Source organism: Daphnia pulicaria, chromosome 6 (genome assembly GCF_021234035.1).
Source record: "Daphnia pulicaria isolate SC F1-1A chromosome 6, SC_F0-13Bv2, whole genome shotgun sequence".
Classification (NCBI taxonomy): Eukaryota; Metazoa; Arthropoda; class Branchiopoda; order Diplostraca; family Daphniidae; genus Daphnia; species Daphnia pulicaria.
The window spans coordinates 1,012,856-1,036,109 of NC_060918.1; the positions used below are offsets into that span (position 1 = coordinate 1,012,856).

At 41.6% G+C, this 23,254-nt stretch overlaps 4 protein-coding genes, 1 long non-coding RNA gene and 3 other non-coding genes across 11 annotated transcripts in view; 3 read left to right on the forward strand and 5 right to left on the reverse strand.

Moving 5' to 3' along the window:
• LOC124343657 (F-box-like/WD repeat-containing protein TBL1XR1) overlaps positions 1-23,254 on the reverse strand; it is a 393,640-nt gene that overhangs the window by 158,006 nt on the left and 212,380 nt on the right. The window lies entirely within an intron of this gene.
• Positions 589-2,524, reverse strand: LOC124343805 (ubiquitin-conjugating enzyme E2 W-like). 2 transcript variants are annotated; one of them, XM_046797294.1, is made up of 7 exons: positions 2,416-2,524; positions 1,608-1,699; positions 1,430-1,532; positions 1,305-1,356; positions 1,122-1,225; positions 977-1,052; positions 589-906 (listed from the first exon to the last, which is right to left on the reverse strand). In XM_046797294.1, exons 1-7 carry the CDS (start codon positions 2,455-2,457, stop codon positions 893-895), a joined length of 483 nt encoding a protein of 160 aa, XP_046653250.1. In that variant the 5' UTR covers positions 2,458-2,524; the 3' UTR covers positions 589-892. The 2 variants fall into 2 exon arrangements, with proteins under 2 accessions (XP_046653250.1, XP_046653249.1); XM_046797293.1 differs by lacking the exon at positions 2,416-2,524 and adding an exon at positions 1,761-2,374.
• On the reverse strand, positions 3,233-3,353 carry Trnai-uau. Its single transcript has 2 exons — positions 3,316-3,353; positions 3,233-3,268 (listed from the first exon to the last, which is right to left on the reverse strand). It is a non-coding gene; the product is annotated as a tRNA-Ile (tRNA).
• On the reverse strand, positions 3,964-4,087 carry Trnai-uau. The gene is made up of 2 exons: positions 4,050-4,087; positions 3,964-3,999 (listed from the first exon to the last, which is right to left on the reverse strand). It is a non-coding gene; the product is annotated as a tRNA-Ile (tRNA).
• On the forward strand, positions 4,838-8,070 carry LOC124343611 (nose resistant to fluoxetine protein 6-like). The gene is made up of 10 exons (XM_046797004.1): positions 4,838-5,187; positions 5,260-5,740; positions 5,805-6,102; positions 6,173-6,473; positions 6,554-6,573; positions 6,652-6,845; positions 6,910-7,048; positions 7,121-7,316; positions 7,386-7,646; positions 7,710-8,070. Exons 1-10 carry the CDS (start codon positions 4,872-4,874, stop codon positions 7,754-7,756), a joined length of 2,253 nt encoding a protein of 750 aa, XP_046652960.1. The 5' UTR covers positions 4,838-4,871; the 3' UTR covers positions 7,757-8,070.
• On the reverse strand, positions 8,342-8,462 carry Trnai-uau. Its single transcript has 2 exons — positions 8,425-8,462; positions 8,342-8,377 (listed from the first exon to the last, which is right to left on the reverse strand). It is a non-coding gene; the product is annotated as a tRNA-Ile (tRNA).
• On the forward strand, positions 8,789-11,771 carry LOC124343608 (nose resistant to fluoxetine protein 6-like). Its single transcript, XM_046796999.1, has 9 exons — positions 8,789-9,204; positions 9,277-9,766; positions 9,836-10,133; positions 10,202-10,502; positions 10,568-10,602; positions 10,667-10,860; positions 10,925-11,063; positions 11,130-11,325; positions 11,401-11,771. Exons 1-9 carry the CDS (start codon positions 8,877-8,879, stop codon positions 11,682-11,684), a joined length of 2,265 nt encoding a protein of 754 aa, XP_046652955.1. The 5' UTR covers positions 8,789-8,876; the 3' UTR covers positions 11,685-11,771.
• On the forward strand, positions 11,994-14,085 carry LOC124343862. 2 transcript variants are annotated; one of them, XR_006919373.1, is made up of 6 exons: positions 11,994-12,613; positions 12,678-12,866; positions 12,926-12,930; positions 13,026-13,086; positions 13,319-13,513; positions 13,579-14,085. It is a non-coding gene; the product is annotated as an uncharacterized LOC124343862 (long non-coding RNA). The 2 variants fall into 2 exon arrangements; XR_006919372.1 differs by having other exon boundaries at positions 11,994-12,296; positions 12,678-12,820; positions 12,926-13,086.

Below are 23,254 nucleotides of genomic sequence, written 5' to 3' on the forward strand. Positions count from 1 at the left end.
GTACAATACGATCATTAATTGACGAATGACATTTTTTTTTTAAATCGCCCACCTTAATTACTCTCTACGTTTACCCAAAAGTATGTTTTGTCACGCCCTTCATTGCTGTTGTTATAGCGGAGTCTTAAACCAAAAAAAAAAGCTGTCGGAAACGAAATTTTATCTCTTCTTCTATTTCTTTCGAACAAAAACATCACACAAGACACACACACACATCAAAAAATGTTTTCGAAAAGGATAATAAAACAGAAAAAGTCGATTACAAAATTTGCGCCCTACTTCCCTCTGATTTTGAAACCATTTCAGAAATATACAATTCATTATTTACTTGGCTAATTCAAATCATTAAGTTTAGTTTTTTTGTCTTCCAAACGTGAAATGAAAAAGAATTTGAGTATAGTTGAAACAAATTTTATACGAGCGAAATATTTTTCGTTTAACATTTAAAGAATGGATGGGGGTAAGATAAAACACAGTCGAATGGGGAAGGGGGAAAAAGGCTTCGTAGATTTGATGTCGATTAAAAGTTGAAAAATCAAACGTCAAAAGTGTGAAACATTATACACATCCGTAGTTTTTCGTGATGCGGTGAATATTGCTACAAGTCAAAAATTGGAGAGTATCAATTATACAACCGCATATAATCAAGACAGAGAGGAACTGTTTCGTTATGCGAGGAAGTAGTAGGTCAATATCGGGAATGGGAAATCGACGCGATCGATTCGAAAGGGGGAAAAATTTTGACAACTGAAAAAAGAAAATCCATTTCTGTTTTCTTTCGTATTTTTTTGGCGACTAGATTGTCTCTGACGCGAGCATCGCCGGCGTGAAACAGGTTCTTTTTCTTTTATTTCGTAGCGGGAATCAAGGGGGAGAGATATATCAACCCGTTTTACACTTCCTCGTCTGGTAAATGATTTGGTTAAAAAAGATTAATAATAACTCGGGTTATTAGGCGGTAGCAATTCAAACTCACCGTGGTACCACCATTTGGTTTTCTTTGGGTTTTTGCTGCACGTTTTCACGTACATACTGTCATCTGGGGGTCTCTTCTAACGGGTCAATAGTCGTGAATGAGTGATGGGTGAGAAAGATATACTTTTCACACAATTGAAACTGACCTTTTCTTTACAAGAGCTGAGCATTGAGATAATGGAAACACAGACCGAAAAAATGGACAGAGCCGGTGACCAGTCATCGGTCAATATACTGAGGCAGATGTGGCCTGAATAACCGAAAAGGTTGGAGAAAAGAGCCGCGGTTAAATTATTGACCATCTTTTAAGGGTTTCACGCTAGACAGACCGTTGCTGTAGACGTGCGGATGGACAGGGATCTCCGATCCGACGAAAACAACCTAAAGAGAGTGGTCTCAAATGAGTAAAACATACGTGTTGGTTTTGGTCAATTCGTTGACTGAAAGGTGTTACCTCGGGCGAATCGAAAGGGTACTTTGGTCCGAAACGAAACTGTAACTGAAACTGCTCCCCTTCGTAAATCGTTCCTTGAGCTCCATTAATACTCAACACCAACCTGGAAGTGAGATTTAAAAAAATAAAGGGAAAATGTGTGATGTACTTCTCGAACAAAATGTCAAGTCAATCTTACAAGTCCAGACTCTGGCCCACAGATTCTCCATCGATTACAACACCAGGAGGAGGTTCCTTGATCAAGGAGACAAGCTCCTTTTGCAGCCTTTTCTGTAAAATAAAATAGAGTTTTATTTAGATACTGATCTATTCGGCAACAATCAGGGTTAACCTCTTGTCTCTGAAGAACACACGATTGAGTCAGGGATTTGTCACTCATATTCGCAGTGGGCACCAATAATGTGAAACACAACCACCAGCAAGTGATGTGAAAACTATACTCACTGATCCAAGAACTAACTTGCCACTTATGTAGCTTTCTCCTTTTATAGAAAGGAAATGTCACCAGTTTGACAGTACACTGCAGGGTTTCACTTCACGTGAACCCTGCAAAGCCACACCAGACATGTGCCAAACTGACATGTGCCAATAAGACAGAACTCTCTTCTAGGGTTTCATTTTGTCAGGTGACTCAATTGGGAAGAATAAGGAAGCAGTTGGGTGAATCTGTGCCATAACCGATTAGCAAGCTTCAAGAACACACACCATCTCCAGAGCAGTATAGCTATTTTTACCGCTAAAAAGACTTCCGAAACCTCAAACCAAGTCAAGAATATTACTTAAAAGAAAAGTTTTACTAGCAAAATGTCAAGGACAAGTCCAAATAATGATGAGATTGAAGGACAAGCTGACATGGCAACCGAAGGTTCCTCGAGTTTCATTTTCTACGACTACGACTAGATAATTGCAGGCAGCTCTTTAACGTTTCGCCATTCTGAATACGTTCACACTTATTAAACTGAAGCATTTTTTTATTTAATATTTACCTGAGCAGGAGAACATGTGAAACGCGAGTGATGTGATGACATGTTTTGTTTTCTTCCTCCAAAAACGTCTGGGTATTTCGCAGACGCAGATGTGCGGAACGCTGTGAATTGCGGAAAGCAGATGCGGAAGTTGCGAGTTCAACGACCGTGGAAACTGCCTGTAATAAACATTTATCGTCGTTATTTCTTTTTACGTCGCAAATAAGATTGCCCTTCATCTCTGATTCAGCGAGTTTTCTCTTTTCCAATTCACACACATAAAGAAAACAAACGTCAAAGTTGGGGGATTCCAACGTTCACTGAACTTTTGTGGTTCGTGAGCGGAAACAATAACTACGCAAACGGCCAAGTTGCGTCTGCCTTAACCTCCTTTGTCGTGCAATGCAACTGCTAACTGTCTAATTTGTGTCCCGCGTCAGCTAATTGGGACTGGGTATATCTCCTATATAACCTTGAGGCAGAAAGTTATCGATTGATGACATATGGTATTATAACAAAACTGAGACGTTGATGTTTTTTTTTAAAAAGGCGGGGGCCCTTATCTTTTACAAGTGCCGACAACAAAAGTGTAACGGTAGTATTGTTTTCAGTTAGAGATATTTATAGCAGCTGCGAATCCTTTAAGGACTAACAAGATATAGTGACAAGAGCAGTGTCATATTGACGTAACACATTATGCAATAGGTGTGGGTGACGCAAGTCGAGCGAATCGACGTTGTTTGATCGATTCTTCATTGTCTCAGCCAAAGTAGTTGGAAACACACGTAACAAAGTATCAAAATTTTTTAAAATTCTTTCGCAAATTAATTAAATAATTTTCTCCAGGCGAGGCTCGAACTCGCGACCTCGGCATTACTTTTTAACTTTAATTTAATGTTAGTTTAGCATTTATTACTGTCGTATAAGTACCATGCGCTAACCAACTGCGCCACTGGAGATATGTTGCGGGGACCCAAATCTTAATTCAATTAATATTTTCTGCAAACATTTGCTATTTTGTTTAGTCAGATTGCATAATGCAACACTGCGGATGTCTTATAACACGATTTCTATTATGGCGCAAATAAAAAGTTTCCAACACAATTAAAAATGTACATTCTTTTGATTATCTCCGTGCATGACAGATGACATGGCTCAATCGTCTAGGGTATGAGCATTCAGTAAAATAGCTAAAATGTGCCGAGATCGAATCCGATAAAATTGCAAATGATGAAACATTACTCCCAACTCACGACGGTCTTCTGAAAATACCGTGACGATAAGAGTATACAATTTCTGAGGCAATTAAGGTTCAATTCAACATAAAAATAATTATTTAATTTGACTGTACATTCATTTTAAAATCTCTGGATCGATATTACGCGGAGATTTAAATTAGTTATAGTCATTTTGAAAAAGGTTTGATTAGTCAAACTACAAACACTATTATCGATATCTAGCGATGGAGTTAGGTATTACACTGCTCCAATCAATAAACCGCAATAAATACATTTTGGATAACAAGCATCAACATTGTTTTAAATTACTTCGCAAATTAACTAAACGAATTTCTCCAGGAGAGGCTCGAACTCGCGACCTCGGCATTACTTTTTAACTTTAATTTATTGTTAGTTTACTAGCATTTATTACTGTCGTATAAGTACCATGCGCTAACCAACTGCGCCACTGGAGATATGTTGCGGGGACCCAAATTTTAATTCAATTAATATTTTCTGCAAACATTTGCTATTTTTGTTAAGCCAGATTGCATAATGCATCCTGATAGACTGCGGATGTCTTACACGGTTTCTATTAAGCCACAAATAAAAAGTTCTCCAACACAATTAAAAATGTATATTTACTGGATTAAATCTCCGAGCATGACAGATGACATGGCTCAATCGTCTAGGGCATGAGCATTGAGTTAAATAGCTAAAATGTGCTGAGATCGAATCTGATAGAATTGCAAATGATGAAACATTACTCCCAACTCACGACGGTCTTCTGAAAATACCGTGACGATAAGAGTATTCAATTTCTGAGGCAATTAAGATTCAACATTAATATTATTATTTAATTCGACTGTGCATTCATTTAAATAATCTCAGGATTGATATTACGCGAAGAATTAATTTGAAATTATAGTCATTTTGAAAAAGGTTTGATTAGTCAAACTACAAACACTATCAATATCTAGCGATGGAATTAGGTATAACAAACACTGCTCCAATCAATAAACACATTTTGGATAACGAAAACTGAACACGTGTGGAAAACAATTAATGGTAGGTGCTAAGGTTATCAGTGAATCACATCAGTGAGTCAAATGTTGACAATTGAAAAATTGAAATCACAATCGCATCCCTTTTGATTGAAGATGGATAATCTACACACCTATATAAACCTATAGGACTCGAACTGCAATTTAGTCGTTAGTCGAACAAAGTAAGACACGACGTTCTCATTTCATTTCCACTATGAAAAATCTATTGATGGTTAGTTTCCTTCTGTTATGGGTAGTAGAAGGACGGTCTCAGCACCTGACGAATCCCTTTACATCGCTGACGGACGAGGATCGAAGCTGGGAGATGTGGAGGAGAACCATCGACGAGCAACTAGAAGAATCTGGGTCAGCCTTTGATTTAACTTCGCTACTTCACAACGTTTTCACCGCGCTGAAATCTTCTTCATTCCCAACGGCTGTGGCCAGCAACATTTCCCAACAGTGTCTACAAGACAGTCAGTTGTATGTCCACAGTCTTTACACCAACCGGAGCCTATGGGCCTTGCAAAGTAAAAAAAAACAATTATAATTTTCTTAATTTGAAAAATCTGTAACCGTAATTTGATGCTGGGTTTTAATAGTGAAGGAATCATCAGGACAATTGCCACCGGGATTGTTTGGTTCGTTTAATTTCCAAGCGGACGGACTGTTTGACGAATGCCAGGCCGTTAAGGCACCCGATTTCGACGGGCAGTACTGTAAGGTTTTTTTCAAAACTGCGCCCGTCAACCAGTCAGAAATCGTCCCTCAAAAATCGACCGGTGAGGAACAAAGTGAGCGGAGCAACTTTATAACTATTTTCCAGTTGTTGGGCAGATTTCTGGGTACCGATCGAGTCGATCCGAAATTATCCGCGGCGGATGCTTATTCCCACCTCTTGCCCAGCGTCAGCTTCTGTTTACCATCATCCTGCAGTGCAGAAGATCTCGGCCAAGCCGTTGCTGAACTCATTGGCAGTTACGTCATAGCCAATAAGTCTATCGTGACCATCACTGACGAGCAATACTGCTTTAAAGAAAGCAACAATCCACCTGCTTTGGATGGAGCCACCATCACAGTCATGTAACAGTTGCCAATAATGAGATAATTAAAGATCTAATTCATTTCCTATACGGGTTATATGCAGAGTGGTTTTGAGTCTTATCGGTTTTCTGGTTGTGTCGGCAACAATTCACGAAGCCTGGCGAATGTACCGCGGAACGGATTTTGACACCAAGAAGGATGGTACGGCCATTATTGTTCTCCATTGTTTCTCGATATTAAACAACGGACGTAAAATCCTGTCGATGAAAGTGCCGACCTCATCCAACGACAATTTCGGATGCATTCACGGCCTCCGCTTCTTTTCCACCTGCTGGGTCGTCATGGGCCACACCTGGAACTTTATGATATCGAAAATCCTGAATCCGAAAGCCGCTTATAAGGTCGACCTTTGACAGATTGAATTTCTCGAATTCAATTATCTTATAGTTTTTCTATTTTGATAATAAGCAGGACGCACTGGGTATTGGTATGCAGACCATTGGCAACGCCACCGTTTCGGTTGACACTTTCTTCTTGATGAGCGGCTTGCTGGTGTCGTTCCTTTTGCTCCGGGAGCTGGACCGCAACAAAGGCAAATTCAACGTCGGCCTCTTCTACCTGCATCGATACCTGCGACTCACGCCAGTCTACGCCGTCATCCTCGGCTTTGTTGCCACTTTGATGGTCTACCTGGGCACCGGCCCCAATTGGTACAGCGTGACTTTCTACGCAGACGCTTGCCGCACCGCCTGGTGGAGGCAGTTCCTCTACAGTTAGTTCACAATCCAAAATGTTAATTGAATTAAAGGCGAATAATATTTTATTAATGCGCATATGATTTTATTTTGACAGTTAACAATGCCAAAACTCAGGTAAAAACAAATTCAATTGAAACTTTGAATACATTTGTATCAAACTAAATAATTTTTGTAATATTAAATTTTAACCAGTGCATGGGACAATCTTGGTACTTGGCTATTGATATGCAACTGTTTATCCTATCGCCGCTCTTTATTTATCCGCTTTGGCGCTGGAAGAAATTCGGATTGGCTTGGCTGGCCTTCGTTACGCTTTTGTGTCACGCTGCCATCTTCGCCGTCTATGCCATTTACGACCTTCCTCCCACAGTTATCATCACACGAAGGTACTATCTCTAGAATTATTTAATGATAGTTATTTTCTATTCCATCTGAATTATTTTGTTCCAGCAATAAAGATAATGCAGTGTCGGAATATTACGTCCATTATTACCTGAAGACATGGGCCAGAGCGCCACCTTACCTTCTCGGAATTGGGGTAGGGTGGTATTTGCATATCACCAAACAATCGGGAAATCGATTGTCAAAGGTATAAAAGATTATTTCCATCCAAAAATGAAGAATTGCACTTACATAACATTTTTGAATGGACAAATTCAAGTCTTTAGTGGCCATTGGATGGACATTATCCGCTATTGTTGCACTTGCCATCGTCTACGGTCTGTTCCCCTACGTCGATCAGTTCAAAGTTCCCGAAATCAGTTCGGCTGTCAAAATGACTTACGGGCCGCTGCACAGGACGGCCTGGGCTTGCGTCATAGCCTGGATTATATTGGCCTGTTCTCGTGGTTACGGAGGTATATATTTTTGGATAAACATTTCCAGCGGATTTCGGAGTGATTATGTAGTCTAATTGCGCATATTAGGTTTCGTGAATCGGATCCTGTCGTGGAAGGGATTCCTACCGCTTGGCCGATTGACTTATTGCGTCTACCTGATCCATTATGACTATCTGAACGTGTTCTACGCCGCCGTGCGCAAGCAGTTCTATTACACAATGTTCGAGCAGTTCACCACTTGTTTCGGCGTTCTCGTCGTCACGTTCGCCCTGGCATTTGTGGCGTCAGTCACCGTTGAAGCTTCTTTCCTGAATTTGGAGAAATTCATCTTCGCTTTTAAGCTCAAAGGTGATTTCACTATTAAAAGGCCGGCCCGCTTCTATACTGAAATATTCATATTAAATCCTATAGGCAAATCGAAAAATGAAATCGAGCCCAAAATCGACGAGAAAACGTAGGAGGAGCCCACGGGAAATTGAAATTCGTAGATCGACTTTAATTAATACAAGAAATCAAATGTCAATCTTTTTTTTTAGTCAGATTTACGCCAAGTCTTTTACCTTTTTTTTTTTTTTTTTTTAAATATATAAACCAGCTGAGTATATTCAATACAAATCTGAAATTGTTATGATGTTCATATGGATATGGTTCATTTAAATAAATTCTCCAGGCGAGGCTCGAACTCGCGACCTCGGCATTTCTTTTTCGCTATTTAATCTTTAATTGATCGTTAGCTTTATGCATTATTACTGTCCTATAAGTACCATGCGCTAACCAAGCGCCACTGGAGATGACGTCAAATTAACATTTAGATATTCAGAACAAATCAAAAGTAAATGCAAAAATTGTTTTGACAGCGGGACAATGCGCAAAAAAATGCGGGATCGCGAATTACATTTATGATTTATTAATATGAATATGGAAAATAGATTCAATGTCCTTTTTCTTAGAAGATTTTTGTACAAGTAGTGTGACTGTATTTTCATTGATTAGTCTGCGTGTTCAATTAAATCAGTAAATTTGTTGACGTATTTAAAATAAGATTCTCCAGGCGAGGCTCGAACTCGCGACCTCGGCATTACTTTTTAACTTTAATTTAATGTTAGTTTAGCATTTATTACTGTCGTATAAGTACCATGCGCTAACCAACTGCGCCACTGGAGATGTCGTTTTCAACAAAATAAGATGACTTAATTCTAACCATATAAGGGAAAAAATGCCAACCATCTGCAATTTTCTTCACATATTTGAATTGTGTTGACGTTCTGGTATACCAGCCCAATCTATCTATACTGACTGATTAAATCAATGCAATATCTGTGTTTTCATGAGATTATTCTTGCCATGTATGGAAGAAAATGCCAATCGCCTGCAACATCGGACTATGGATTCAATACGTTACAGATAGCTGGATCGAGCCGTGCAGTATTGAACAGCGTGTGACAGATAGCCTAATAATACTAACGTCTGATAAGAGATGACCAAAACTTGTGTCCAAATAAATAATAGCTTTGGACAGACGTTGTAACTCCGGCATGGTACACGGCGTTTAAACAACACCAGTCTTTTTTAGTTACCATGGGTTCTATCCTGCGAACCGTTAGCTTTTTCCTGTTTTTGGTAGGACATTGCCAATCTCAACAATTTCTAAATCCGAATTTAATCATTTCAGCGGAGAGTGAGCGAACCTTTGAGCAGTGGGGAATCGCCATCAACGAGCAACTAGAGCAGCAGCAATCTGGAGACAGTTATGATTTCATGTCGCTACTTCGACAGGTTTTTACAGCTCTGAAATCTTCATCGTTCCCCACTGCTGTAGCCAACAACATCAGCCAACAATGTCTAGAAGACAGTCAGTTCTACGTCAACAGCCTCTACACCAATCAAAGTCGTTGGGCCATTCAAAGTAAGTTATTTTCAAAATAGTCAATAATTATCATTAAAATTGGACCTTAAGATTATGTCATTTATTTTTTAGTGCTGGAATCAACGGCGAAACTACCTACGGGGTTGTTTGGATACAACAACATTCACGCGGATGGACTGTTTGACGAATGTCTGGCCGCTCGAGCGCCTGGATTCGATGGTCAGTACTGCAGCGTTTTCTTTCAACCAGTGGCAGTCAATCAATCGGAAATCCTTCCACCGGAATCTTTGTTCAACAACGAAATTGAGGAACGGAACAACTTGATAACAATTTTCCAGTTACTGGGTCGAATTTCGGGCTCGGATCGGGTCCAGCCCAAAGTGTCCGTGGCGGATGTCAACACTTACCTTTTCCCGAGTACAACCTTCTGTCTGCCGTCATCTTGCAGTGCAGAAGATCTCGGCCAAGCGGTGGCTGAGCTTATCGGCAGTTACGTCATCGCTAATAACTCTTTGGTGACAGTAACCGACGAACTTTATTGTTTCAAAGAAAACAATGATCCCTATCCACCTGACTTCGACGGAGTCGTCATTACCGTCTTGTAATTTATTTAGTACGAATTCAACAATTCAACAACTTCTATATTAAAATTGTTATGACATTTGAACAGGACAGTGTTCGGTATTGTTAGTCTTTTGATTGTATTGGCCACCACTCACGAAGGCTGGCGAACGTACTGCGGGACCGAATTCGATGCCGAGAAGGATGGAAAGGCCATTACTGCTCTCCATTGTTTCTCGATAGTAAACAACGGCCGTAAAATCCTGTCGATGAAAGTGCCGGTCTCATCCAGCGACAATTTTGGATGCATTCACGGCCTCCGCTTCTTTTCCACCTGCTGGGTCGTCGTGGGACACACGTTCATTCTTGCATCCAGCAGAACTATCAATCGAATAGCGGTTGTAGAGGTCAGATTCTTGGATATCTAATAGTCTGATTATTTGATTTCATTTGATTATTACGATTTATTTTGCAGGATTTTAAAACGGTGGGCATGCAAACTATTGGCAACGCCTCCGTTTCAGGTGACACGTTCTTTTTAATTAGCGGTTTGCTCGCATCGTTCCTCTTGCTCCGGGAGCTGGACCGCAACAAAGGCAAATTCAACGTTGGCCTCTATTATTTGCATCGATATTTGAGATTGACTATCGTGTACGCTTTCGTTCTTGGATTTATTGCATCTTTAAATGTCTACGTCGGTACCGGTCCCAACTGGTACGACGTGAATAAATATTCAAACGCTTGTCGTCTCGCCTGGTGGAGGCAATTTCTCTACAGTAAGTTCCATGTTATTGATAATTATTTCATCTGATTTCTAATTGATTCAATTTGATTTGGACAGTTAACAACTTATTTCCTACGGATCCTAATTACGGTGTAAATATTTAATTTCACGATATTACTTCCCTTAATTATTTTAAATCGTTATTCATGGCATCAGTGTATGGTGCAAACGTGGTATCTGGCTGTCGACATGCAACTCTTTGTTGTCGCTCCTCTGATCATTTATCCAATTTGGCGATGGAAGAAATGGGGACTTGCGTGGCTGGCCTTTATTGCGCTACTTTGTCAAGCGTCCATCTTCTACGTTTATGCCAAATACGACCTGAGCCCCACAACTTGGGCCACCCGAACGTAAAGCTGCAGATCAATTGACTTTCATAATGATAATTAACACCTTTTTGTTTTAATAATTTAGCGATGATTGGGCCACGATTACTGATTACAATGATCACTACTATTTCAAACCGTGGACTAGAGCACCGCCGTATTTGGTGGGAATCTTGGCCGGCTGGTACTTGAGCATCACCAAACACTCGCCAACTCGACTGTCAAAAGTATATCCATTTATACCTAACATTTTTAGAGTTTACTACCATGTTTATGTGTTTATTTTATTCAAGCCTTTAGTGGCCATTGGATGGACACTATCCATAGCTGTTGGTTTGGCCATCGTCTACGGTTTGGCTCCCTATGTCGATGAGTCGACAGTGCCCGAGATTAGTCCAGCGCTCAAAATGACTTATGGGCCCTTGCATCGGACCGCTTGGGCTTGCGTCATAGCCTGGATTATTTTCGCTTGTTCTCGAGGATATGGAGGTATGTTTTAAAAAAAATATCTAATCAACAATCATTATCAGAATCTTTTTTTAAACCAAACTGTTGACTTTGCAGGTTTCGTTAACAGGCTGTTGTCGTGGAGGGGATTCATCCCACTTGGGCGGCTGACTTATTGCGTTTACTTAGTCCACTTGGATTACCTGATAATTTTCTACGCCGCTGTGCGTAAGCAGTTTTATTACACTTTGTATGAACAGTTCACCACTTGCTTCGGTGCTCTGTTCTTCGTTTTTCTACTGGCTTTTGTGGTATCCCTCACATTGGAAGCATCTTTCCTCAACTTGGAGAAATTCATCTTCTCTTCGAAGCCCAAAAGCGATTCATTATCAAAGAAATAGCCATGTCCCTCTTATTTGAGAATTTATACTAAATTTAATTGTGAAATGAAACTAAGCTGCATGCCTTCAATAAAAATGTAAGCAATAAAGATAAAGGAAATGATCGACCTTTGGATGCTAGGGAATATTCGTCTCAGCACCTCCTCCAGCCGGTGCTTTGCGGTGCTATTTGAATTTTGAATTTTCGGTAACTTTTCTAATTTCGTTCGCTAGATAGCAGGCTAGTTTGTCTATAAATCGAGTTTCATTTTTCATAAATTGGCAGCACCGCTTTTCTACGGAAATTCGTCTGCTTAACTGATTTCAGTGGTGTGTACTGTCGCAGAAACACAGTGTAGGTCATTAGAACAAGCTGCCAACTTAGCGTAGTATTGCATAAACGTTTTAGTCATTCAATTATTGTGAGCATTTAGCAAATAATTCCGTTCACTTTTGTTTCTCAGACAATCGTAGTATCTGTGTTACGGTGCCCCTTCCCCCTACACGTGGCTCAAACAAAGCGTTCAATCAAGTAAGACTGTTCCAATATTCCCGGACTACATCAGTGGATGAAATAAAGCATGGATTGTTTCACCTGCTATGAATTCTTAATCTCTCCATGCTGAAAAAAGAGTGAGTGCTACTAGAACATTTTATTGTGTCTTTATCGGGCTTAAGTTATCACCACTTAGCTTAAACTCAAATCGCACAACCATAAGTCTAGCTGTTCAAGTACATTGTGATTCCATTGAAGCCATCTGTGCATATGAAGTAAACACAAACGCTCAGTGCCAGCAACCACTACGTTCATAAACTGCTAGCCACAATGTTTTGCCTGTAAAAACAATAATGCCAATTTCCAGGCAATGAGAGAATCACCATGGGTCTTAGTTTCATATCAGAGAATCCATACAACACAAGAAAACAAAATTAGACTAGAAGCACTAGAAGTAAGACTTTGGCAAATCCCAATTGTGTTAACATTTAAGGTGACAATAATATTTTCATTGTCAGTTTCTTCAACATGCCTGTAGATCTTGGCAATTCAATCTGATCACGTGGCCTGAAACTCCTGTACACATTTTCCCAAAATGTCGTCTCTTGCTTCACGTACGTTCGTTTCGTCACATGCAGCTAAATACTTCAGAACAAAAAAAGTAGTTATGTTGGTCAACTCTTTAACCCTAAAGTTTACACATTAAGGTATTTGATGGCTTTGTTTCTGACAGACAGTAATTGAGTTTTTATTTTTCTATTAACAGCCTGGGTAAGTCTGAGCTTCTTCATTGCAGTCCAATGTGCAAATGGATTTGTTGCAGCCAGCTGGTGAAAGGTGTTCTTCTTGCACATTGCTACCTTTAGGTTTTTAGGTTTTTAGGTTGTAGCTTTCATCACATGCAGAAACACTCCATGACAATTTGAAGTAATTAAATTGATCAACTTTTTTACAGCAATTAAGGCTACACATTTTCTTTGTTGGTGACCTCTTTGGTCTTTGCTTTATACCTGCTGGCTTCTCAGTTAAGACTGTTTAAAAGCTTGCCAACTGTTGATGTTTGTAAAAGTAATTCATAGAGAGATTGCTTACTTTGACTATGCATCTGTCAATTTGTTATGTCACGCATGATTTTTTGTGTTGAAATTGTGTCCACCAGGTGCCGGAGTGTCTGTTCGTGAGTGACGAAATACCGCTATTTCTATTTGCTTTTCAGACAGGACAGGAATGTGTTGCTGACAGTGTTTTTCGAGGTCTGAGCCTTCCTTTCTGTTTTTTTCTTTTACATTTAGAAATGATAAGTTATTTCCACGCCATTCAACCAACCTGAAGCGAATCATTCTTAATCAAGTAAGTGAATTGTGGGAGTTGACTTTTGGAAAAGTCCTTTTTAATCTACCTTAATTAATTTTGTTAAAGTATGTCGAAGATCTGGCCTTTCTTAAGGTGATCGCTGCTGTGTCATGAAAATGCGTCTTTGAGACTATATTGCAAGACTAAAATGTGATGAAAACAGGAAATCTGAAATGGAAATAATTTACTTGTAAGATAAACCAAATAGGTTAGCATTTTGTTCTTGATGTTAAAGACAAGTGACTTCTTATTTCGTGGTTCAAATTAAGATAGCTTTTGTGAAAACATTTTTGTCAGTTTCTAAAGAGTTTTAACTTTTTATATTGAACTGATATTACCTTCATTCTTAAAAACTTGAAATGAAATCTTCATTATGTGATGATCTCTGGTCATCTTCTTGATTTTGTTTTCTCTAGTTTAGTGTACAGTACATTTGAAGTAAATTTTTTTTATACAAAAAATCGCAAAACAAATCACAGGAAATATTTGCAACTGATGGGTAACTTTAGCTTACCCATGTAATCTCATTGGATAAATGAGAGGATATTCTCTGTAATATCTCCTATCTCCATACCCCTGGCTGGTCATCGTCTGCTTAGCTAGCGTTGTTGTGCTTTTGTGCTCCCACTTAATTTGGATATTTTTATATTTTTCGGTTTGTTTTCCTCGGAAGTCCTTGGTGAATCTCTTTTACGAGTATATCAGGGCTCTGTAGAATACATTTTTGTCTATTTATTATATATTTTTCATATTGCTTTCCTCCTTGCCATTTTCACCCTATACCTGGACACTGTTTCCCTTCCCCCATCATCTGTCAAACTGAGCTGTCAATGGCCTGACTTCTCTCTATTTTTCACTTCTTTATCTCTCGCTCCTTTCTGCTGCCCTTCTTGCGTCATATTATAGTGTCTTATTCTATTCTTTCTTTTATTTATCTATTTATTTATTTATTTATTTATTTATTTTTTTTTTGTTTCATTCCAAGTACAGGCTCTCTCACTCACTTCTATTGTTTGGATTAGTTATAAACAGTGATCATACCCTGTTAGCTGTAAGTTGCGGAGTATTTTTTCAAATTTTTTAACGCAGGAAGAGTGTGGTATAGATCCCACCCCGTCCGGTCTGGTTATAAGCATCAACCGAAAAAGGCTTGGTCCCCTCGTGTCTTGCTCATCTGAGCTTATCCCTGGTGATCTCTCACGCCCTCCCTGGGCGAGTGGTTCGACCAGTGTTCAGTCCGTCTTCGTGTCGTGGGCTTCTGTGGGAGTGCCGGAAACCTTTTGGTGGAGACCTTAGGGGGCCTTGGACGCTGGTCACTCTGCTCATGCTCTGTGTGAGGGGGGGAAGGAACCGGGGGTAGTCGTAGCTTCCTTCTGACGCCTTGTTCGTCTTTGCATTCCTCCCAGTGCCGAAGAGGATATCCTGCATTTCTTTCTTTCTTCACCCCCTATTTGAGTCTTGTGTCTGCTCTACCTCTCTCCTACTGGGTGGGGCATGGGAAGCGACGGCGAGGCCTCTGATGGCCAGCCGGATGTTAACTTTCGGCAATGTCTAAGTTGTGACAATCGTTTTGTTCCTATACGTAATAGCCACCGCTGCTGCTCCGCTGCGTGCAATGCCACCAAACCCAAACCCAGCCAATCCACCGGTCCGCCTCGTAGTACTAAACGTTCTCTTCCCACATCACCCAGCAGTGATACCCCCACGTTTAGTAAAAAAGGGAAAACCGACCTTCAACAGTTTATTGAGGAAAACTCGGCTGCTGCCATCGACGACCTAACCAAAGAGGAACTTGCCACTCGCCTCTTTACAGCTGTCGGTTTTCTAACCGACTTCCCTACTTCTTCAGTTGAATCTCTTGAAGACAAGGTGAAGACCCTCTCCGCCTCTTTGGACTCTAAAGAAACCCGTATTTTGGATCTTGAGGAGGAAATAGTCCAAATCAAGGTGTCCTTTGCTGACTCTATTTTAAAACTCAATCTCTCCACTTCTCCTCCCCCCCCCCTCCGTGCAGTTCAGGGCCTTCCTATGCGTCTGTAGCTCGTGGCCAGCCTACTAACTCAGTTTTGGTTGCTAATTGCGTCCCTGGTGCTACACCCAACGTCCTCGATATTCATGCTGTCGAGAAGCTCTTAGACACTCCAAACAGCGGTCTTATTCCTTCCCACGTCAGATATAAAAATAATAAGGTCTACGTTACGCTTGACAGCGACATTGATGTTGCCAAAGCTGCCACGATCCTAAATGGCAAACCCGAATTCCAAACTCAATTTGCTCCCGCCTCGAAACTAAATGTGATGTTCCCTGTGGTTGCTCTCTTTGTCAATGTGTCTGATCCCGATTTCCTAAAGAAAGAACTTGAACACCGTAACCAAAGTTTGAGGGGCTCCATTCACTCGGTCAAGGTAGTCTACACTAAACCTAACACTACGGAGGGACACGTCAAACTATTCCTCCGCTCTAAACAGGCTAGGGATGACATTCTTTTCCTTGGGAAAGCTTCCATCTTGGGTAGGGCCTTTCGTGTTGTCCCTGTGGATCTAGATCGTGAAGTGAGACGTTGTTTCAAGTGCCAGCAATACGGTCATACTCAGCAACTTTGCTCCAAACCTGTCGTTTGTGGGAAATGTTCAGGTGACCATCGAACCCTGGAGTGCGTTGCCGAACCTAACGCCTGGAAATGTGTGAATTGTTCTGGCTGTCACCAGGCCGGTAACAAAGATTGTGCTGAACAGGTCAAAGCGGTGGCCCGGTACAGAGCCTTCCTAGACAAGCATGGTTAGAGACCTCTCTTCCACGCGTCCGGCCGTCCCTAGCATCTTGAGATGTCTCCAAATTAACCTAAGACACTCCAAAACTGCCTCCTCTGCCCTAGCCCAAGTTGTTCTTGACTTAAATATTGATGTTGCTCTTGTCCAGGAACCTTACGCATATTCTGTGTCCCCTCCGGTTCTTGCTAATATTCCACCCGGCTTCTCGCCGTTCCACCAAGTCTCTGCCGATCACGCGTACGGCTCAGCCATCCTGTTACGAGACTCTATATCCAAAAACGCCTCTCTCTCCTCCTCCCTGCCACCCAACATTTCCACCTGCATCTCTTTTCCCACTTGCTCGGGTTCACTCAGCTTCTGCTCTGCGTACCTACGGCCATCCCTCCCTAATTTTTGCCAAAGTGCCTCCCAAATTCTCGACAAATCCGCCTCTCCTCTTTCCATTATTTGTGTAGACTCTAACGCGAAAAACTTATTGTGGAACAGCAATGGTACCGATTCCCGGGGCTCTGATCTGGAAGCGCTTATTCTTCATCATAAACTAAATATTATTAACAAACCTCGCGCTGACCTTGATTTTGTTCCTGGGGGGACCTCTTTTATCGATGTCACTCTTGCTGGTGATCGTGTCAATATCCACCGCTGGTCCTATCTAGCCATGCCCTCCCTTTCTGATCACCCATATATCTATTTTGAGGTTGTGATTAGTGGAATTACTCCTTTGCTCAAAAGTCCAGCCCCTAATAAGGCCCCTTCCCTCTTTCACATTAACCAACGATCATATCTGAACTACCTTGCCCTAACTCTCAACAAATGGGAGCCTCATTCTCTCTCTCTGTCGTCACCTGACTCCATTGACCGCCAAATTGAACGTCTCTCTTCGACCATGGTCAACTGTGCTAGACGTGCCAAAGTAAAAAATCCTCCAGTCCCTCCCTCTAAGACCATGCCCTGGTGGTCTCATGAGCTTTGTGCTCTCCGTTCCAAAGCACGGTCCTCTTACAAAGCTTGGTCGCGATCGAAGCTATCTAGTGATGAGAGTCTGTACCGCCGTTCCAAGGCTAACTATCAACGTGCCCTGCGGCTAGCCAAAAGCAAAGCATGGGCTGACTTTCGCGCACGGGCGTCGTCCAGCGATACGTTCAAGGTTCTTGCCTCTTTCTCTGGGAAATCAAAATCCATCCCAGTACCCTCTGAGCTTACTGTCAATGGAGCCACAACAACTGATCCCTCTATCATCACCAAAGCGTGCGCCGAACACTTTTTTCCTGTCGAGCCACCATCGGACTTTGACCACTCTGCTATTCTTGATTCTGCTAATTTTGCTCTAAATCTCTCTGACTCGGCGGTTCCGCCTGTATCTGACTGGGAATTCGAATCAGCTTCTAAAACTCTTAACAAAAGGTCTGCTCCTGGCTATGACGGTATCTCTGCTGACCTCCTTCTTTGTAGCCTTCCTGTGATTAAGCCGCTTCTCTTCAAGATTATCAATGCTTGCCTTCTGCTCTCCTTCTTTCCCAACAACTGGAAACTCTCTAAGGTCGTAGTCATTGGGAAACCAAACAAGCATGATTACTCGACTCTCAACAGCTTCAGGCCTATCAGCCTAGTCTCGAATCTTGCCAAACTCCTTGAAAAAGTTATTCTGGGTCGCCTCATTTGGTACAGCCGCTCTCAGAATTGGATTAGTGACTACCAGCACGGTTTCCGTGAAGGCAGGTCGACTGAGTCCGCCGCCCACTCACTCACGTCCGTTATCGAGTCTGCTTTTTTAGAGCGTAAGGTGTGTGCTGCTGCGTTTCTTGACATTAAGAGTGCTTTTGACTCTGCTTGGCACCCTGCAATCATTGCCTCCCTAGTGAAACGCTCCTGCCCCGGCTATCTCCTAAAAATTGTTCAGAACTTCCTCTCCAACAGAGTTGCTGCTATCTCGGTCCATGACTCTACTTTCACCAAACCAGTCTTTCTCGGATGTCCGCAAGGAGGGGTGCTATCCCCCTTCTTGTGGAATATACTCGTCGACGACCTGCTCAGACTAGAGTTTGATTTTCTAGTAATATTCATTGCCTATGCAGACGACATTACCATTGTAACACCCCACAAAGACCCAGAAATTGCTACTCGTAATCTGCAGATTGCGTGTGACACGGGGGTCAGTTGGCTCCGTTCTCGGAAACTATATCTGAATGCCCTCAAATCTGTCTTTGTCGTATTCTCTCGCAAACGTATCGCACTGAACAACCTAAATATCTGCATTAACAACATCGTGATTTTCCCTTCTCCGTCTGTCCACTATCTTGGCCTCATTGTTGACGCAAATCTAAAATGGAAAGATCATCTAAATGCTAAATGCGTTTCGGCCAAAAGGGCCCTTCTCATGGTGAATTCCTGTCTGCGACAGTCATTTGGCTTTGATTGTATGCGCCTCAGGTCTCTTTACCTCTCTAATGTCGAACCGATCCTCTCTTATGGGTGCTCGGTGTGGCTCTCCATTCTCAAAACTCAGGCTGGAAAGAAAACCCTACGGTCCTTCCAGCGCTATGCCGCTCGTCTTATCACTCGGTCCTTCAAAACAGCTCCCACTGATGCCCTTTTAGTTTTGGCCAATCTGCTCCCGCTTGATCTGCATCTCCTCAAACTTGCCAGCCTAAGATACCTATCTATGAACCTGACTGGTGGTTTCTCTCCCTCCTCGTTGAAGATTCTGTCTGAGCGCGTTCCGTTACTTATCTCCGCCCAGAGAATTCCACCTGTTAACTCGTTATACTTGCCGGAGCTGCCTCCGTGGGCTATCAAAGTCTTTACATCTTCCATGCCAGGAGTTGTCGTCCCGCTTCTTCCTACTGATCGTAGGGTACTGAGACTAACTATCCATATATCTTGCAAGGGGACTGTCGCTAGTTTCTGTGTGGTTGCCTCCAACTCTCTTAATGTCCTAGACGTGTGCAACTCCTGGTTGCCTACCTTAACCTCTTATAGACTCGCAATATGCTCTGCACTCTCCAAAGCCGTGGAAATCATCTCCCATCGGCGGCATGCTTTTAATTATTTTGAAATCTGCTTAGAGGGCAAGGACACTCCAACGTTATTTCAGCCAACGTCTTCTCTGTCTGAGGCTGAGGCACTTGTTTTCTCTGCTATACAGGCCCTCGGTCAGTCTTGTCTGCTCCTTCCTGCATGCCACTCGTCCTCTCCTGGCTGCGTCTTAGCTAGGCTTTGGGCAGACCGACCCACTAGGGGTGATCCCAACGCTGAGGCGTTACCAACAAAATCCCTCGCTGCTAAGGCTTTTTCTGCCTTTCTGACTGAAGTATGGAACAAGGAGTGGACCTACTCTCCCAATGGCGCTACTACTCGACTGTTTTTCCCAGAAGTCACCTCCGCTGCCTTGCTCCTGCGCCATCGCTCCAATGCAGTGACGTTTCAGCTACTGTCCGGTCACTGCGCTCTCAACTCCCATCAGCATCGCTTTGGCTTCTCTGCCTCCCCTGCCTGTGCGTGCGGCCATTCTTTCGAATCCATCTCTCATTTTCTATTTGACTGTCCAAATTTCTCCCAGTTGCGTCAATCCCTATTTCTCACAACCTCTGCAAACGATCTCCGCTGGCCCCCAACGCTATCTACGTTTCCCACATGTATTCCTCTCTGGCATGCCCTGGTCGTTTTCATCACAAAATCCAAACGGCTCGTTTTAAAACAGGCCTAGAGTCTTTTAGCCAACATTCCGGGTCTTGTTTTATTTAAGGTGCTGCTGCCTGGCCACGATATCCATGATATCGTTCTGGCCCCAGGCTATCGGCTGCACTGTCATGACTAGACGCCTGGCCTACCCTCTCCCCAAACGAGTCTGTCGTTTCTGGATGAGGCCGCTCGCTATCGCGTCTGTCGTCTTTTTTGTTCTGGTTTGGCAACCCTGCTGTGTTTAGGCTTTTTTTCTCTTTCCGTTTCGTTTTATTTTCTTTCTCTTCGCCCATGCCCCCCCCCCCTTCCCACCAACTTGTCACATAGGCCGCACTCTAGGAACTGCCAAGAGGGCTCCTGTGTCTGTCAGTAGCTACACCGGCGGTCGCCGGCTGGCGGCCAGCAGGTTCAACCAAGCCGGGCAGGTCTCATCAAATGGCGACACAGGGTCCCCCCTCGAGGCCCGCACTAGAGCTGGCGGTAGGCCCAGTTTCCCCTCGGTTATTTTTTGTCTGTTTTTATTCGCTTGTACATATAACCTTTCACTTGTAAATAATGTATATCTCCATCGGCGTGTAATACACTGGGCTATACTCGGAATCCGAGGTGCGCCCAATTTATATAAAAAAAAATACCCCTGTCATAACTTGTGTGTGCTCAATCAGTTTTTTCCCATTTTTTTAATTAGGCGGTTGAGTTGCGTAAATTGGCAAAGCCGCTTTAATTTCCACGAAAGTTTGTCTGCTCGCCAATGCTCCCCAAATGCAAAAGTCAAAACGGTCAAAACATCAGAATTCTAAGATTTCAAATCCAATTTTCACGAATTGAATTTTCTTGTCATAAACTTCCGACGTGCCGTCTGTTTTACTCGGTAGAATTTGATGTACGTTATGTCTGAGACGAAGAAAATTTTGAGACTATGTAGCGTCATTTTATGTAGTACGCTAGGACTAGAAGGTGATCGTACTCGATCCTTTTGTTGTCAGGCTTGTTTTATGCATATATTTAAATTTAAATGTGTTAATTTATTTCCTTAAAAGCAAGCTGTAACTGTCAGCGATTGAAGACCAAAGAGTAGATTCCCTTGTTTAATTTTGGTGTAATTTTACGTAAAATCTTAAGATGTGGTCTGATGTGATTGAATTTTCATCGTTTACCCCATTTTTCGTATTTGGGTAAGCTTGTTCACCCTTAGACTCTGTAAAATCTTTTAATTCTTAACAAATTTAAGTAACTGCTTAATTCTACTTTAAAATACTCCGTTCATATGGTTCGTAGGCCTAGTGAACAGAAAGTTACCGACGACGAAAGTCCAGCAATCATGGATTCTTCCGACTCGTAATAATGAGTAAATATTTCGTTTTTTTTACGTGGAGTTTCGTTTCAATTCAACTGTTTTTTTCTCTATTTGCAACCGTACGTTACTTAAAATGTTCAAAATTAAATTTTTGTATATTTTCAACATGTTCCAACTGATGCAGTGTTTAGGCCTATTAATTATTTTTCAAATACCATTGTAGAGTTCAACCTGCAGAAGGGTCGGTCAGTTTGCATATCCTTCACACTTGAAGGTCGCGGGGAACATTACGTAAAACTGTCAATGCGGTGGTGTAGAGGTTGGTTGAGAACTGGACTTGTTGCATCATTTTCAAGCAGGTACAATAGCCACAAGGCTCAGCCATTTGGTATTCATTTTGATTTTTGTAGACCCATCCGCAGCACTGTTTGCAGTTCCTTCACTTTCGAAGGTCACGGAGATCATAACGTAAAACGTGTCATGCGACGGGGGAGAGGTTGGGTGAGGACGACACGTGTTGCATCATTATCAAGCAGGTACAATAGCCGCAAGGCTTAAGAGGTGGGTCAGGGTGAGAAAAAGTCGTATAAAAGGAGAGAGAAAAGGCGTTTGTAGTATTGTTGTTGTAGTATTTTTTCACTAAATCGCAATCATGGGTAAACATTTTGTTACTTGTATTTTTGTATAAATTAATGCCAGTTATTAAATATTAATGTTCAAATTGCTTATTGTCTAGTTGCTTAAAAGGAGAGAAAAGGTGAAATAATCAGTGATTATCTCCGACTTGACGACAACTGCCGTGCATTATTTGTCACCAACTGCATTCTTCATTGTGTTAAGGGGTTAATATTCAGTTTTCTACATGGAATTGTGCATCAACTCTCCATTTTATAGTTATTTTAGTTATTATTTCATATTTATGTTCAAATTTATTGTATAGTAAACTGTGGCGTCATGCTGCTGTTGGTTGTTGTCCTCAAATACTACACCACCGAGGCTTCAAACTCCAAATATTCAAGAAACTGATAGGATAAATGAGAAACTTCGTTTCAACCACCAGAAAATGCTATGTTTACTTAAAATACACACACAGTAGTACTTTCACACTGCTTTTAGATGTGACGAAAAGTGCAACATGCAGCAAGAGACGACATTTTATGGAAATGTACTGCAGACCACATTCAACATGGAATTGACAAGTATAAATTTAAGGCCATGTTACCAGTAAATTAACCATGAAAAACATTTACCTTAGGAATAAAAGCACGAATTACCTTTTATTACGAAGAACAATTCCAAGAAAGAAAGTAAAGAAATTACCCCGTAATGACTAACGTAACCATTGGGAACCATTCTCGGACAGCGTCGATACAAACTAGAAATTAGAAAGTCAATACTCAATAGTCTCAGAACTTTGATAACCACGCCCCCTCTAGAACACCAAAATTGAGTAGTTCAAATTCAATCCCTAAACACACTGAAATATTTTGCCACCTAGTGACAGCACTTAGCATCCACGAACGACTAGAGTCGGACGGAAAATAAACCAAATATTCGTCATCTCCGGGAAATAGATTTAGTAGAAAAAAAAAGAATTTTCGAAAAATTAACAAGTGAGCTTTGTTAGTGGAATAGTTATCATCAGCCGTCACCAAAAAGTTACCACACAATAACTGCCAATCAGCAATGACAAAGGCCCAGCACTGGCCCAATGATCCGTGCCAGAACCACACAATTCCAATAAAGAAACTTTGGATTGCGAGTTTCGCGTAGGATATAAGGATAAAATCAAATATACTTGACTTCATGTGCATAGATATAGAAAACAAAACGGAAAATTAGGTTTCTATAATTCAATCAATTGTTAACTATCATTTTAAAAAGAACAATTGATTTATTGAACCTGTGACGAACTAAATGATTCGGTGATAGTAAAGTTTGATGACTCTGGTGATAGTGATTGTGATTTGTGATCAACATCCAACATATTTGA

Coding starts and splice junctions, on each gene's coding strand:
- LOC124343805 (XM_046797293.1), bottom strand. CDS start 1,808: ATGAGTGACAAATCCCTGACTCAATCGTGTGTTCTTCAGAGACAAGAG. Junction 1,533..1,607: donor GTGGGCCAGAGTCTGGACTT/GTAAGATTGACT, acceptor TCTCACTTCCAG/GTTGGTGTTGAGTATTAATG. Junction 1,226..1,304: donor TCCGCACGTCTACAGCAACG/GTCTGTCTAGCG, acceptor TCGGTTATTCAG/GCCACATCTGCCTCAGTATA.
- LOC124343611 (XM_046797004.1), top strand. CDS start 4,872: ATGAAAAATCTATTGATGGTTAGTTTCCTTCTGTTATGGGTAGTAGAA. Junction 5,741..5,804: donor GGAGCCACCATCACAGTCAT/GTAACAGTTGCC, acceptor GGTTATATGCAG/AGTGGTTTTGAGTCTTATCG. Junction 7,317..7,385: donor CTGTTCTCGTGGTTACGGAG/GTATATATTTTT, acceptor TGCGCATATTAG/GTTTCGTGAATCGGATCCTG.
- LOC124343608 (XM_046796999.1), top strand. CDS start 8,877: ATGGGTTCTATCCTGCGAACCGTTAGCTTTTTCCTGTTTTTGGTAGGA. Junction 10,603..10,666: donor CTACGGATCCTAATTACGGT/GTAAATATTTAA, acceptor TCATGGCATCAG/TGTATGGTGCAAACGTGGTA. Junction 11,064..11,129: donor CGCCAACTCGACTGTCAAAA/GTATATCCATTT, acceptor ATTTTATTCAAG/CCTTTAGTGGCCATTGGATG.